Source organism: Mauremys reevesii, linkage group 8 (genome assembly GCF_016161935.1).
Source record: "Mauremys reevesii isolate NIE-2019 linkage group 8, ASM1616193v1, whole genome shotgun sequence".
In the NCBI taxonomy this organism is placed as follows: Eukaryota; Metazoa; Chordata; order Testudines; family Geoemydidae; genus Mauremys; species Mauremys reevesii.
Genome location: NC_052630.1, coordinates 80668421 through 80684542, shown reverse-complemented (window position 1 = coordinate 80684542; position 16122 = coordinate 80668421). Strand labels below are relative to the sequence as shown.

General features: G+C 42.4%; 1 protein-coding gene across 7 annotated transcripts in view; it reads right to left on the bottom strand.

Moving 5' to 3' along the window:
- The window catches only part of SYDE2 (synapse defective Rho GTPase homolog 2), a 56702-nt gene extending 40838 nt beyond the window's left edge, over nucleotides 1-15864 (bottom strand). For 5 of the 7 annotated variants that reach the window (XM_039485977.1, XM_039485973.1, XM_039485974.1 and 2 more), the window contains exons 1-2: nucleotides 14106-15572; nucleotides 7584-8312 (exon numbers count right to left, since the gene is read on the bottom strand). In XM_039485977.1, the coding sequence (XP_039341911.1) occupies nucleotides 7584-8312; nucleotides 14106-15417 (2041 nt within the window). In that variant the 5' untranslated portion in view covers nucleotides 15418-15572. Of the gene's footprint in view, nucleotides 1-7583; nucleotides 8313-14105; nucleotides 15573-15755 lie in introns of those variants that run through there. The other 2 variants (XM_039485979.1, XM_039485978.1) reach the window with 2 other exon arrangements.
- Between the last annotated feature and the right edge of the window lie 258 nt (nucleotides 15865-16122).

Sequence of the window (16122 nt, the reverse complement as noted above, 5' to 3'; positions counted from 1 at the left end):
GGGTCTATTACAGGAGTGGGTGGGTGAGGTTCTGTGGCCTGCAATGTGCAGGAGATCAGACTAGATGATCACGATGGCCCCGTCTGATCTTGAAATCCAGCTTCCTCTGTTCTGCCTGACTTGGCTTCTCTCCTTTTGTTCTAGCACCACCCAAGAAAAAGATGACAGTATACAGTCCCATTTCCTTTGCAGAGTTCAACTACCTTAATGATCAGGGAGCTGTGGGGACAGCATGAAGCTTAACACATCAAGATTGATGGTGTCCTATCAATAAAGAGCACTGGGACCTTTCTACAGCATCCCAGGCTAACCTGGTATTACAGTCACTACCCACAAGCCTACCCACTAGGATTTTACACGGAGTCAGCTATCTTGGTATAAACACATATCCCCCTTTTTTTTAAGCAGCGAAGATGTTCCCAAAGTCAATCAGTGACTGACCCAGAAGTTTCACCATACTATTATAACAGAGATGGAGAATAGGAAAATGTATCTGTGCCTTACCTGAAAATTTAATTTCTTAGAGTAATGAGGCCCACATGACATTGGGTCTCCAGTGTATGCAGCCTTGGAGGCAGACCAAAACCTATCAAATCAGTGGCAGGCTAGGTAAGGCTCCTCCTCTGCCACTTGAGAGACTTCCATGGCCCTAGGCAAACTAACAAAATGCACGGTAAGGAAAATTAAACATTAAGACTAAACATGACAATCCTCCTGCAGAGCAAGATATTCATTGTATAAGAAGCTGAGTGCCAATTAATAATCCCAATTAACAGGCAAAGTGGGGGATGGATCTGTGGACCTCATTGCTCCAAAAAAGGAGATTTTCAGATAAGGGATACATTTTCCTATTCTTATTCATAATGAGGTCCACAGATCCATGACATTGGAATTTTCATAGCAGTGCCCACTCTGTGTGTGTGTGTGTGTGTGTGTGTGTGTGTGTGTGTGTGTGTGTGTGTGGACTATATACAGTCATATACAGATGGAAAGGGGAGGTAACTCTTTCTTAATAGTTACTGGGATACTATAGTGAGGAGCACCCATGTACTGAAGGCAGCACCAGACGATGATAGCATGTTCAGCTTGTAGAATTTGGAGAAGGTGTGAACAGATGACCAGGTGGCTGCTTTCCACTTTTGCTTGTAGGAGGTCTTTCTGCCCATGAAGCTGCCATAGCTTTGAGAAAAAAGCTCTGCTATTAGAAGCTGGGAGTAACCTTTTTTAAAAAAAAATTATAATATATTTAGGGCCCTACCAAATTCACAGTCCATTTTGGTTAATTTTACCATCATAGAATTTTAAAAATCATAAATTTCAGTTTCAGATATTTAAATCTGAAGTTTCATGGTATTGTAACTGTGGGATTTCCAACCCCAAACACGGTCCTGGGTGGGGGAGGGGTCGCAAGCCTACTGTGCGAGGGGGTCATGGTATTACCACCTTTACTTCTGTGCTGCCGCCTTCAGAGCTGGGCAGCTTCTGGCCAGGCACCGAGCTCTGAAGGCAGCGCCACCGCCAGGAGCAGTGCAGAAGTAGTAAGGGTAGCAATACCATACCATGCTGCATTCACTTCTGTGCTGCTTCCAGCAGCAGCGCTGCCTTCAGTGCTGGGCTTTGGCCAGCAGCTGCCGCTTTGCGGCTGCCCAACTCTGTGAAATCTGGTCTTTCCTACAATAGCTAAATTTCATGGGGGAAATCAGATTTTTTTACGGCCATGAATTTGGTAGGGCCCTAATTATAATTATATTATATACACATAATTATATTATATTCACCCACGAAAGCTCATGCTGCAAAACGTCTGTTAGTCTATAAGGTGCCACAGGATTCTTTGTTGATTATATACACACACTTTTATGCTTCTGACATACAATATCTTAGCTTCTTGGAAATGGAAGATTTTGAAGCTCTCTTATCCTTTGACACTGGATAATAAAACATAAAAAGCATTTGTCCTTCTGACCTAAGCTATACAATGAATATAGAGACTTTGAGAGCTCTGCAGACATCCAAAGTATGCCACAGTTTCTCTGTGGAAGGTATTGGAGCTGGATGGAAGGATGGAAAGATAATTTCCTATACTCTATGGAACCTGGGGTTAATCTCCAACATTAAAACAGGGTTGATTCTTAGTACCACTTTCTTTATAGAAGGTGCAGCGATGAAGTTCCAGGAAAAGAGGTCCCAGCTCAGACAGTTTGCAAACTAACAAGATGGCTATCAAAAAGGCTGTGTTAGAAAGTAGTAAAGACACTTTCACAATTGATTCAAATGGATGACCTGTAATGGCACTGAGAACCAGGTAAGAGCCGACAAAAGAACTCTCTGTACTTCCGGAGGAGGAAGAAAAGATGTGACTCCAAAATAAACAAAACAAACAAACAAAAACTTACCACACCCACACTATGCTGGACATCTGGATAAGATGAAATCTACTACTTGTCTGCCGCACTAAGGATGCTAGTCAAAGCAGCCACCTGACCTCTGAATGTCTGAACTGCATGACCTAGCCTGAGTCCGTCTTGAAGAAATTCAAGAATCTGCAGATTTGTGGATGAGACCCTTGTTCTGGTACCAATGGGTAAACCTCCACCAGGCCCTAGAATACACTGAGTTAGTAGATTTATTAGTAGTAATAGTTCCCACTTGGGATTGTCTAATTTTGGCCTGCTGAGCCAGTTGGCTGTAACTTTCAATCTTCCCTTGGACATAAAGGGAGAGAATTGACTGCAGGCTCTCCTTTGCCCAAGTCATCAGGAGGTGAGCTTCTCTCTGAGGGACTGTAGAACTCGTCGTCCTTTTCTGTTGAAATAAGACATTCTGCCTGTCATGATCAGCACAAGAGAAGAGCCCAGACATGGGAGCAGAGCCTCGAGACCTTATCAGATTGCCCTGAGCTCTTGCCAGCTTATACTGTGCTTGCTCTCTTGTTTGGACTAGATCGGGGTCGGCAACCTTTCAGAAGTGCTGTGCCGAGTCTTCATTTATTCACTCTACTTTAAGGTTTCATGTGCCAGTAATACATTTTAACATTTTTAGATGGTCTCTTTCTATAAGTCTATAATATATAACCAAACTATTGTTGTATATAAAGTAAATAAGGTTTTTAAAATGTTTAAGAGGCTTCATTTAAAATTAAATTAAAATGCAGAGCCCCCCGGACCAATGGGCAGGACCTGGGCAGTGTGAGTGCCACTGAAAATCAGCTCGTGTGCCGCCTTCGGCACCCGTGCCATAGGTTGCCTACCCCTGGACTAGATCCTTGAACATTCCTTGATCCCATGTGATAGTTTTATCCCTCCAGGCTTACACCTATGGCAGTAACTGTCTTGACTACTTGGCCTCTTGAAAAGCCTGCTTTGAATCTGCTCAGTCGTCATGGAGAAAGATACATTTACTGAGGGGTGGATAAGAAATAATGGAGGGAGGGATAAGAGGAATCTCTGTAGTGGCCCAATGTGAGCACAGACCCGCTTGAGAGGTGCCTGAGTCTCCACAGAACAGGCACAGATCTCCCTGCAGGCACTCAATCAGCAGTGAGGTGCAGTAGACACAGTGTCTGGCTTTCCGTCTCGTCTGAGCCTTCTCTGCCATGCTGCACTCTGCTTGGGTGAAGAGAAGGGATGGACTATGGGGAGAAAGGGAACCCCCTCTGCCAGCAAAGGCAGATGGTGACAACTTGGAGATTTAAAGCCATTTTTTAAACTGCTCTGCAGCAGGGAGGTGTTGAAGCAGCAGACAAAAATATGGCAGTTTCTCAAAGGTGGCAGGATAGTTGTGACTCCAATGACAGACAGGTTTGGCCTGCCTCCAAAGCTGCATAGACAGAGACCCAATGTCATGGATCTGTGGCCCTCATTATAAGTAAGAAACATCATTTACAGGTAGCTATTCTAATTTCTTTTAGACCAAGACCCAACACCACAGCTTCAAATGTACTAGTATATTAAAAACCACCACCAAAAATTGTACCTAAATCTTCCAAAGTAACATTTCACAATTCTGTGATGCAAACCATTATAAAGAGGTGTCATTTTTCAACATTTTGCCGGTTATACCAGCACTGAATAAGCTGTACAGTTAGGGTTCATTTTTATACAATTCTATATTTTGAAATTTGAATTTTGTATATACTGTTTAGAAAAAAGGACTTTTCAGTTTGTACATCATATGTACTTCTCCTTAAATGCATGTCAAAAAAAAAACACTATTTGCATCCACTAAAACTTTTTTCCTACAGATTCCAAAGCATCAGCTCACACTTCTAATTTAAAATCTAGGTTACTTTTAGAATGGATTACTTTATCACAAAGAATTAAAAGAACTTTTATAAGAATTTTATATTTGCAATTTTGCTTTGTGGAAAATATAATATAAGTAAATCCAAATATTTAGTATCTAATTCTATATCTCAGTAACTGTTGAAATATTAAGCATGGCCAGGACTATGCATCAAGGAAATTAACTTGCAAATCCTTATTCACATGAATAGTACATAAGTGAGTAATCCTACTAATTCTGGAACTACTTGTATGAGCGAGAACTAAAAGCAAACAAGAATCTACAGGATTAGGCCCCAAGACATTGATACAGTATTTAAAGAAAAAGCCCATTCAGTACACTGTTTGGAAGGACTGCTGAGGAGTAATTAAATCCAAATGTTTATGTTTTACTAAAGAATAGTTTTCAAAACCATTGTAGCATTTTCAAGAAATTAAAACAAAATATTCAAAAACAATTGGTATCTCTGCTGAAAAACAGTCATAAAAACAATATCTCATTAATAAAAAGAATACCCTAACACTAAAAACCAATGATGTTATTAGGAACACATATAAAAGCATTGTTTTTGTATTTAACCTATAGCAGTACCCTTTGCTCAGACATCTTCCTTGCTAGTAAAAGCAGACTTGCTAAACAGTCACAGGGCATTTGACAAGAGTTACTGCTTGATGTATTTGCATCTATGAAGATATAGAAATTTATCTACTGCATAGCAATTGCTTGTGTAATTCAGACTCTGCCCTAATACAAATAAAGTTAAATCAGATGTGCTGCCCTTCATGTGGTAATTTTGTCTGGATGAGCTGTCATTTTAAATTTGACTGAAAATAACTGTAGACACCTTAACTGGATTAAAAGAAGCACTATCTACTCCTCCACAATAAAGCCAATTACTTAACAGCAGGGACCCACTTCATCATCAATTAATCCAGTCAATGTGATCACTATTCAATGCACACAGAAAAAGAGAGCTGCTTTAAAATAGTTTAATTAACTCAATACAGAGTAAACTTCACAGGAGAAATACATAATCAATTTTACCAGACTTCATTATAGACATACGTTCAAAGCGCAAATTAATCTGAAGGGATATAACTTTGATTCTCCAACATGAAAAACTGTAGCCAGTTTTGCCTAATACATAAAAGGGTTTAGTCCTTCAAAAGGAGCAAGTGACCCCTATTAATGTTCCTGAGAATCACATACGTACTGAGAGATTAATCTCTTAAATGGGTCAAACACAGTTTGTAGGGCTAGCGCACACTTGGCTTCCCTGCACTGGTCTGCTTATTCTGTCACATTTTGCAATCAAATGTAATAGTACCAGTTATTTAATATAGACTACAAAGCAAAATATTTTTAACTTGAATGGAAATTGTAGACTGTCACATACACTTTGCAGCTTAAACACACACACACACGCTCCTACCTCTACTACATTTCCAAACAAAAGCACAAAACGTGGGTTCCTAGATGTGACAGTACATCATGGCACAAATGGCTGGTTATAGAGGGTAAAATCTGTATGTGACCTAAGGGGCAACAGGATGAGTTTCAGAGCCCGAGCTCCAGGGAATGTCTACACTTCTATTTGTAGTGCTATAGCAAAAGCCCCAGCCTGTAGACAAGGGCTATGATTCTTGCTGACACAGCCTTTTTTTTTTTTTTTTTTAAAGCAGTGTTGACATACCCTAGGTGACTGTCTCCTAAACCCCATTTTCAACAGTGACTTAGACACTTGGGCAAAGTAACTTAGTACGCAGACTTTTTATCTGCAAAGATTTTTTTTTTACCAAAAAACAGTAATTAATCTTCACAACATGGATATTAATATGCCCATTTTATACAGGGAAACTGAGGATGTCAAATTAAGTGACTTGTCCAAGGGGACAAAGTTAATCAGAACCAGATCTGGAATGAGAACTCAGGAGTATCTTGTCTCCCATTCCTATGCTCAGATCACATCTCTCGCTCACTCAATATGATACTACAAGTCAAGATCGGCAAGTTGCTTGACCTTGTCAATGAGAAGTTATTCCTTTTTAGGGGCGGACACCAACCTCAATACAATACTGAATGTATATATTCAGTTGAAACAATAATTAAAACTGGAGTATAAAATGCTTAAGGTATGTCTACATTGCAAGAAAAGATCTGCAGCTGGCCTAGGTCAGCTGACTCAGGCTTGTGGGGCTCAGCGCAGGGCTAAAAAAATTGCAGTGTAGATGTCCAGGCTCAGACTGGAGCCTGGACTCTGGGACCCTGCTTGGGGGCAGGGGGGAGGATTGGGGAATGTCCCTGGGCCCAGGCTCCAGCCCAAGGCCAAATATCTATACTGCAATTTTATAGCCCCACAGCCTGAGCCTGCTAACCCAGGATAGCCACAAGTCTTTTATCACAGCATAGACATAACCATTGATGAACATTATAAATAGAGACAAGCCAGCACAACTTCTGTAAAAGAAAACTGTTCTTCTCCCATCTATTAGAAGTTTTTGAGGGAGTCAACAAGATAGTAGATAAAGGAGACAGGGTTGATATCATTTATACGGACATTCAGAAAGCCTTTGATAAAAATCACATACAAGAGACTTCTGAGGAAATTAAGTAGTTACAGAGCTAGAGTTAAAGTTCTACCTAGGGTTAGAATTGGCTAAGACATAGAAAACAAAATGTGTTTGTGCATCATCAACAGAACTGTTAAATTTACAGAGTGAGCTTGGTTTTTATTGTTGGCAAGGTGTGAGCCATAACGAACCAGTTTACATTTCAGATTCCAGACTCCATTCAAAGAGCTGGTAACCAGGGCTTAAAACAGGACATCTTTTTATATCTGAGATGAGCAAATTTGATCCAGAAGTCATCAATACATACAAAATGTGGAACCCCTCTCTTACGGTCACTTTTCAGAGCGGAAATGTGTTTTAAAGGCTCCAAAAAATAATACTGTAGATAATTACCATTATTTTCAAACTTGAGTATCTAAAGTTAGGCACCTAAACTCATATTTAGGAATATAGATAAATGACCTGATTTTGCAAGGGGCTGAGCACTAGCATTTCCTATTCAAATGAACGTGATCTGTGGGTGTTCAACACCTGTGAAAGTTAGGCCATTTATTAGGTGCCTAACTTTATGTACCCAACTTTGGAAAGTTGATTATAAAATATGTAGGCCATAATTTTCATCAACTTTATAGAAATGTTCACAATGAAGAGAAAAAAACCCCAATGTTTAACTTTCCTATAAAAATAAAGACAGGAGTGTAACATCTATATAGTCCATATCTTTCTTACCTGCTGAACAATATTTAAATGCAGGGCTCTCCTCTATTGCTGTCGCACTCTGAGTCTTGCACACAAAACTCTGCTTGTGCAGCTGCACACACGCTGTGGAATGTATGGAATCTGCTTGATTAATTTCACAGGCCTGAGTCATTTGATTGTCTCCTGCAGATTCTGAGAAGTATGGAAGGCCTTTATTGTGCCCCATTACTTTAATCGGGTCACTCCCAGGCAACATCTTGAAACTGGTGGTATGGGAGTCCAAATTAACAGAGTTTTTCCCAGTAAAACAATGGACTCTGGGGAAGTCAGGCTCATCATCTTCAGGGATAGGGTTGTACCATATTTCTCCTTCATCATCTGCATCATTATCCTCACTGAAGTCTAAAGTGCAGTTTCTCAAAACTGAAGGGGTTGTAGAATGGTGAACGGCAGTTACAAAACTAGAGGTTCTTGCAGGATGTTCCTGTCCTGCAGGTGATTTGGGAGGAACTGGTGGCAGTTTAGGTCCAGGTAATGGACTGGATGATTTGGGTACATGGGTAGTATTTCCTTGCATTTTCTTACAGATATTTTCTTCTTCCAGATTAGGGGCCTTTAGAGTACTCTGATGTAGCCAGTTACGTTTCTTAGAAACTGTGATGCTGTCAAGCTGTGGCCTATGCTCAGGGACTTCACCGGCCATAAGAATTTTAAGTTCTCTCCCGCTTGTGGAGGATATGTAAATATTTTCAATTAAATCTGTTATTAAAAGAGGAAAAAGAGGTGCTTAGAACATTCTTCCAGTTTTGATAAAACACAGACACATATGCTGTCATGTCCCATCCACACTAAATCTAGTTCCACAGGACAAAAGACATGCTGTGCTATCATGAACTTAATTTCAATCCATCAAAAGACAACGTGTGCACGTAGTAAAGAAACAAAAATATCTTTTGACATAGCAATGGAAGTGATAGTACAAGCACGTTGATACTTGTTCCACATTCCAAGAATATGCACATAACAAAACAGAATGTGGGGAACCAATCAAGCTGACACTCCTATCGATAACGAGCAGTGCAATATTAACTTTAATATATCTCATGACACACATGATATTCTTGACTATGGTCTAGATCCTGCAAGGTGTCAAGTGTCTTCTGAGAGCTGATAAAGGGTCTCAGCTCCCAATGAAAGATCACCACATCACAGGATCAGGCCCTAAGTGAGATGTAATTTCAAGCTGCCAAAAAACTGTCTAGCATCCAAGTCTATAGAATGTACTTGAGAGAAAAGGGTTCTGTCTACCAGAGTTTAATGTTAATAGCACTTGTACAGAAATGTTTGAGATACTATTTCCATTTGACATTTATATCTTCTTTAAAATCTCACCCACATTGTTGGCATTTGTAAAACACTGAAGGACTAATACTGAAATTGAAATGTAAACTGATCAAGTTAAGTTGTAAAGTAGCTCTGTGTGTTTCAATGTCTTAACACACTACTTCAGAAGTGAAAGTGCTTTGGTAGTACAATTAGAATGAAACCTGTACCCCAGATCAGCTTTATAGGCAACCTCCAGTCTTAAAGGTACTGCCGTAAATCAAATACAATTCTGCTCCACTTATTAGAAACTCCATTAAGCAACCAATTCTATCAGTACTTCAATGGTCACTGTAGATTTCTTCATATTATGTTTTGTAATGAACAAAAGAGACAACAGTCACTTAAGACTGGTTTCACTTTGTTAAAATGTATCTAGGAACAAGTTGCTTTTAACAGTTTAATGAGCCAAAAAGCAATGTTCTAAAAATGTTAACATTTTTGAGTATTCCTATTATCAAAGTACAATAAAAATGAAAAAAAAAAACAATTATGTAATTTAGATTCATGACACTTAAGTTTTGCTTGTGCCTTTATTTACATACAATCTGAAGGCTTTGAGTTTTTCACTGAATTAAATACAGATTGCAGTTCTTCTGAATAACACCAGTACTATAAAGTTGATTGTTCATTACATTTATTTTAACTTAGATGTCGGCACTTAACATTAATGTAAAGTTCACATTAAACGCAAAATTCAGGGTCTAGCATTTTAATAAGTAAATGCGAAGTACCCGCTACCTAAGATCAAGATGAACACACAGATTTGCAAAACAAGTCTACTTTATTTCTACTGTTGCTATGCATCAAGTCTGTACAGTATAATTAACAGATTCCTTCTAATTAAAGTCATTTTATTTCCTCATGAATACCTGTAAAAGAATGCATGCAGGCAGCATTTAATGCTCTCTGAACAACCAATACTTAAAATACTTTTGCTAACTACTTTAATGATTATGTTTGCTGAAGAAGTACTGTTTTGCAATAAATCTAGAGAATTTATTACTATTGAACATTTAACTAGGCATACTCTTAAAACAAAAACTTCAACAAAATAGTGTTTAAGTAGCAAAAACAACCCTGAAGTACATTTTCCAGCACTCTTGTTCAGTGTGCATTACACATGTAGCTTAAAAACTGTGAAAAACACAGTGTAGAAATTATCAATATATAAATGGTGTACAGCTTATAAAAATACAAACACACTGTTTAAGGACAAGCCAAGGATCACATCAATTTTCATATTTGAACTCAATATTAGCATTAACTGTGAACAACAATTCAGCCATCCTTATACTGAGTACCGTATATTGGATATGTTTACACTAGGATTTGTTTTGTGCAGATGCTGCCGTATTGGTGTAAAACCCAAGTGTACATAAGCTGCATCGGTGCAGTTACAGTATCATAGCTATACACATACTAAAAAGACCTAGTGTAGACAAGCCCTCTGTTTAAAGCTATTGTAATGTTTATTGATTTTGCCAGTTTAGTAAGGATATCCTAATAATGGTTCTGATGTGAAGACCTACCAGTATATTTCTGTCTACAATATAATAAAAAGGCAATTATTTCAACTTGCTTTTTAATTAATTTCCTTGCTGTTATTGTTGCTCCAAATAATTAGATTTGCTATTTTGAACATTTATATTTTGTATCATCTGTAATTAGACATGACACAAAGTCAAATATTTATTTAAACCAGTACAGTATATGCTAGGAATGCTTGCTTTCTACATCTGATTGCTGCATTAAAATCCTCAATTTTCCAGTAACACCATAGGGAATTGTTCCTCTCTAACAATTTAAATAGATGGAACATTCAAGTACTCTATTTCTACAACAAAAATATCTGTGTTACTGCCAGAATTGCACAGAAATGTATGCCCTTTAGCATTAGTTAGGAAAGCTTACAATCCTCAGAAGTGCAGACTCTTAAAAATTATACACATGCCCAAATATACAAACCAATCATATGTCTGAAATCTGGGCCTAAGCTACTTTTTACTCCTAGAACAGCAAAAGTTCAAAGTACATTTGACAACATATACCAGTACAGTGTTCAATATTCCAATTACAACTTTACTTGTAAGGCTTACTAAGGAACACAATGATAAAATGTGTTGAGAATTCTTGAATAACTCTCCATGACATGATTTACTGCTTGTGTCACAATTTGAATTTCAAAAATAATCTTCTCACTCTTATGCTTTATGAAGACAATAATAAGCAAACTTGCTACTGCCAAAATTCACTGTCAGTATTACAATTTAAAAAAAAAATCTTACCTTAAATTCAGAACCAGCCAAATGGTATACTTCAATTTAAACATCAAGTCCATCACTTACAATCAAATGACAGACAGCTGTATTTGTAAGCTCTGCACTTCTCCTTTATATGGTCTTAGGCCCTGATCCTGCAATGCTTTACACACATGCTTAACTTCAGTACCACAGCAGTGCCACTTAAGTCAATGGCACTAGTAAAGTTAAGCACATGCATAAAGGATTGCAGGATCAGAGCCTTGATTTCAAAAGGCATTTTTACTTTGAAATTTCTCATATACCACACGAAAGGACAAGGAATAGCACAGAGGAAATCTAACACAAATCTTTCAATATACCACATACATACCTGCACTCATGCATGCTCTGATTTATCTGAACTGCTCAATGTATTTTTGAAAACAATTAGAGCAATTCATTTTATAAATATCTATAATGTCCAAATATTTTTAAAATCTTACACAAGTATCAAATTTCTGAATGTCAGCTCTGAAGTTTGCTACCTCAACCACTTTTGCAGCTAAGACTCAATATGTTTATATTATTATATCTGACAAAAAATAAAGAAAACAGCCAGAGATAGAAGTCAATATATTATTAGGCATTACTGAAAAAGCTTCAGATAGAATAGATCCTAGTGAAAATGTATATTTTGTAAAGTCCCAGTGTGCAAGTACTTCCTTGTCTGGACAATAAGTATGCACTATTTGACAGAAATACATCTAGAGTACAATTAGTTCAGTAAGCCCACTGACATATTTTGAAGATTTTCCAATCCTATTAACTTTACTAGTGATCAGGCCTTAAATAAGTAGAAGGATTTTAGAAATATGCAGGTCATGCATATCCCTTACCCTTTCTTCTAAGACAGTCTTATTTATAATATATTCCCTAGATAAAATTATTTTTAATTATTTGTATTATCATAGCAATTGGGAGTCCCAGTCATAGAGCAGGACCCCAGTGTGCCAGGCACTGTACAAAACAGAACAAAAAAAGATGATCCCTTCCCTAAAGAGCTTCAGTCCAATGTTTATTATGGTTTTCTTTAAAACTAATGATTCAATTTACCTTGCAACAGACTGACTGAGTACTAACTAAATACTGCTTTACAAAAGAATAGGACCCAATTTTACAAACATTGCAGATCAGGGCCTCTGTGTTTCAACTTGATTGAGGTCAAGGTTAATATTCTGCCTATCAGCTGTGTGTAGAAAATTTTTTAATGAAAGGTTGCACTCTACCTTTCTAAGACATATTTTTTGGATGTCAGGATAGGTTGACAACCACCTTTTAATTAATTGGGAAGAGAGTTTTTGCAGTTCCTCCACATCTAGATCAAAATAGGTCATTCATATTTTCCCTAAAACCCCTAAATAACCAGAATTAATTTAGACTCCAATAATTTTTTTGTTCAAACCAAACTAACAATTAACTTGCAAACATTCCAGTAAATTAGATAAATAAGTTAAAAGAATTATGAAGCAAGCAGCAGTACAAAGAAAAAGCCTGGGGAGTTATAAAACATTTAAATATTGAACAAAGTAGGGACCTCAATTCTGTAACTTTTTAGTCACATGAGCAGTATTTACTTCTAGAGTTACTCATTCCTGGAAGTGGTTGCAGGGGTCAAGCCTTAAGTCTGGATATGCCAAAGCACACTGTGTTTATTTGCATTAAATTATAAAGCAAACAAGATTGGGGAAAAAGGTACATTGTTAAGAACCTGCACTAAACTAATTTTGTTCAACTGAAAGGCTGGTAGTTAAATTTAAAGCCCTTTTCAGTTTTAAGAGATGAGTTTTATTGGCCAGAATAATGAACCAATTGTTTGTGTGCATCTACACCTTCTAATTAAAATAAATCATTTCCAAATGTGAATGAGTTGCTTAAAATATGAAATACTGTATAAAAGAGACAATACCAATCATTTGGGACTATATTTGTTCAGTTAACTTCCTCCTTGAGTTTACTGCAAGTAAACACATGGGCTTTTTAAATTAAAAACAATGGCTTTATGATTTCAACATATTATAGTGGTTAATCTATATGTAAATCATTTTACTCTAGTGCATACAGTAACACAAGTGTAAGTTACAAAATTCTAACAAACATACATACATCATCTGGGTACTATTTTTAAGGATGCACTATTAGATTTACTAAAAATAAGTGTCAGTTCTTACATTTGTGGAAGTACCATTTTGTGGATTCACCTCAATTCCCCCCCCCCTTGCTTTCTATGAAAGTTAAAGCCAATTTCCACAAGTGAAAGAGACATTTTCACTGTGAAAAGGCCATTTCATTGGAGAAATGGAAAACACATCATAACTTTGCCTTTGGCAATGTTTTGCCATAGTGTATTCACAACTCCAGTACTGTTAGTGACAGAACTAGCAAGTGCAATCTAGCTTGATCAAATCAAGAAACCCCCCAAAGTTTGATATGGGAGTATTCAGAGGGAAATTTAGGCTTTCACATAGCTCCAGTATTAAGATCTAATTTGCAGATGGTACTGGACTTTTCAGGTATACTGCTTTTATGGGAGCATGAACCTGTAACAATAAATATCATAAATCGCTGATGCCAACCCCTAGAACCAAGAAGGCAAGGTGTATTATACTAAAACTACATACACATTCCCCTGCCACAACCAGAGACATTACACTGGCATTTGATTATCACCCTGTAAAAATGGTTGAATGTGCCTCCAAACTGCAGGCAACCCTCCACCATTCAGCCACCACCCCTTAGTAAGGCAGACCCAGCGGTGGGGTTATTTTGGCTCCAGGCCTTCCAGGGCACAAGCTGCTTGGCGGAGTGTGACAGGCTGAAGCCAGGCCCAAGAGGTGGGGGGGTCTGGTCGCCATCCCCGCGAACATACCTGTCAGCAGAACTCTTTGCTCCGGGGGAGCTGCCAGGGCCTTGCTTCCGTGCCCTCTCCAAGCCGGCGGAGTTGCGGGCCTCTCTTCTCCGAGGTCTGGCTGAGCAGGCAGCGCCGCGCCGGTCCCAATGGCTCTGGGGTCAGCGGAGGAAGCCCCTGCCCCGACGCGCCCCTTCACTCCCCGGGTCAGCAGGCGCCCTTTGCACATCCACTTCTGCAGCCTCCCGACGCTGACCGCGGGCGGCCTGAAGGGGCTCTGGGGGGCGGGCGGGCGGCTGCCGGGGCACGCTGCCTCTTGCGGCGCGGAGCCCTGGGCACTGAGCAGCAGCCGGCCCGGGCTCTCCCCGCAAGTGACTGAGCACTCAGCGGCCGCAGGAGCATCGCTTCCCCCGCGGCCGCCGTCCGGCCGCCCCCGGTCCCAGGCCGGGCCAGGCGGCTCCCCCTGCAGCAGGTGCCCCAGGCCGGGCTCCACGGGGTGGTAGCGGATCACGCTGTCGCTCAGACACCGCTGCAGAGGCGGTGGCTTCACGGGGCGGCCGCGGGGCAGCAGGGGGAGGCTCCCCAGGCTCTGACCCCCACGCCCGGGAGGAACCAGCTGGCCGGGACGCCCTGCTGAGCCCTGGCCGGGCGGTGGCGGCCAGGCGGGGGCGGACACCTGCTGCTGCGGGCTGCCCTCCCCGGAGGAGGAGGACCAGGCATCGCTGCTCTCCGCGGCCCCGCAAGAGGCGACGGGCTGCAGGAACCCTCCCGCGCAGGCGGGGCTGGCCGGGGGCAGGTCGTGCATGGCGTGGATCAGCAGGTAATAGGCCTCCTGCAGTTGGGTCCGCAGCCTACCCGCGCTCTCCCGGGTCCCGCCCCAGCGGCCCTCCCCTCGGCCCCGGGCACAGGCGGCCGGTAGCCCCTGCGCCTCCTCCCGCGCCTGGGCCGGGCGGCAGCCCCAGGGCAGAGTCTCATTATCGTAGTAATCGCCCTCCTCGCCGTCAGGAGCGCGCCGCGTGGGGGCGGCCACGGGCTGCGGGGCTGGGTCCCCCGGGGCTCGCGGTGTCCCTTCCCCACGCGGTGCCTTCCCCCGGCGGGGACAGCCTGGCTGCCGCTGTCCGGACTCCTCCTGGCTCCCAGCCCCCGGAGGCGCCGAGACCCCCCGGCTCCTGGGCTGAGCGCACGGCGCCCCCCTGGCTGGCGGCGGCGGCTGCTGCTGGGCTTTACCTTGAGGGGCGCCGGTCCCCCCGCGGAGGTGCGCGCCTGCCGCCGCCCCGCGCTGGGACCTCCTGCCCCGCAGCTTGGAGAGGGTCCTGCGCAGAGGATCAGCCATGCCTGCCCCCGCCCCGCACCCGCCTGCCTCAGTAGCCGCTGCCCGCCAGCAGGAGGGTGCTGGGCGCCCCCCTGCGCGGCTGGGGGTGGCGGCGGCGCCCCATGGTCGGGCGGGCTCGGTATGCGCCGCGCTCCCTCCCCGCAGCTCGACTCCTGCCGCCGCTCACATACTTGGCATAACTGAGCGGGGTGAGAGGGCGCCCTGCAATGCGCATGCCTTGCTGCCCGCCGCGGAGCGCGCGCGCCCGGCTCCCCCCGCCCGGGCTCCGGGCTAGGGGGGCCGGGGCGGGCGGTGAAGGCTCCACCCCACCCCACCCCGGACCCGGCTCTGGGCGCTACCTGCTGTCCCAACACATGCACCCGGCTGAGGGGCAACCGAGGGGCGAGAAGGCACCAGTTCCTCCGTGCAGCTCTTGTTAGGGTCACAGCCCCTTCTGCTCCCCCTAGCCCGCTACGTCCATGTGTGCTAATAGCTGGGGCAGGGGCTTGTCTAGAGCAGAGCGGGGCTGAATCTCCTCCCCCAGGCCCATACCTGGGGGGGGCGAGTGAACGTGCCCCCGCCCGCCTGCACCTAGGCCGTGGCTGGAGTGAAGCACCCAAAGACGCCTCCGCTCCCGGAGGTGCACGGGGGAAGGAATGCCGGTGCTCTTCACGCCTGGTAAAACAAAGCGACTAAAGCACGAGGATGGTGCAGAGATTCATGACG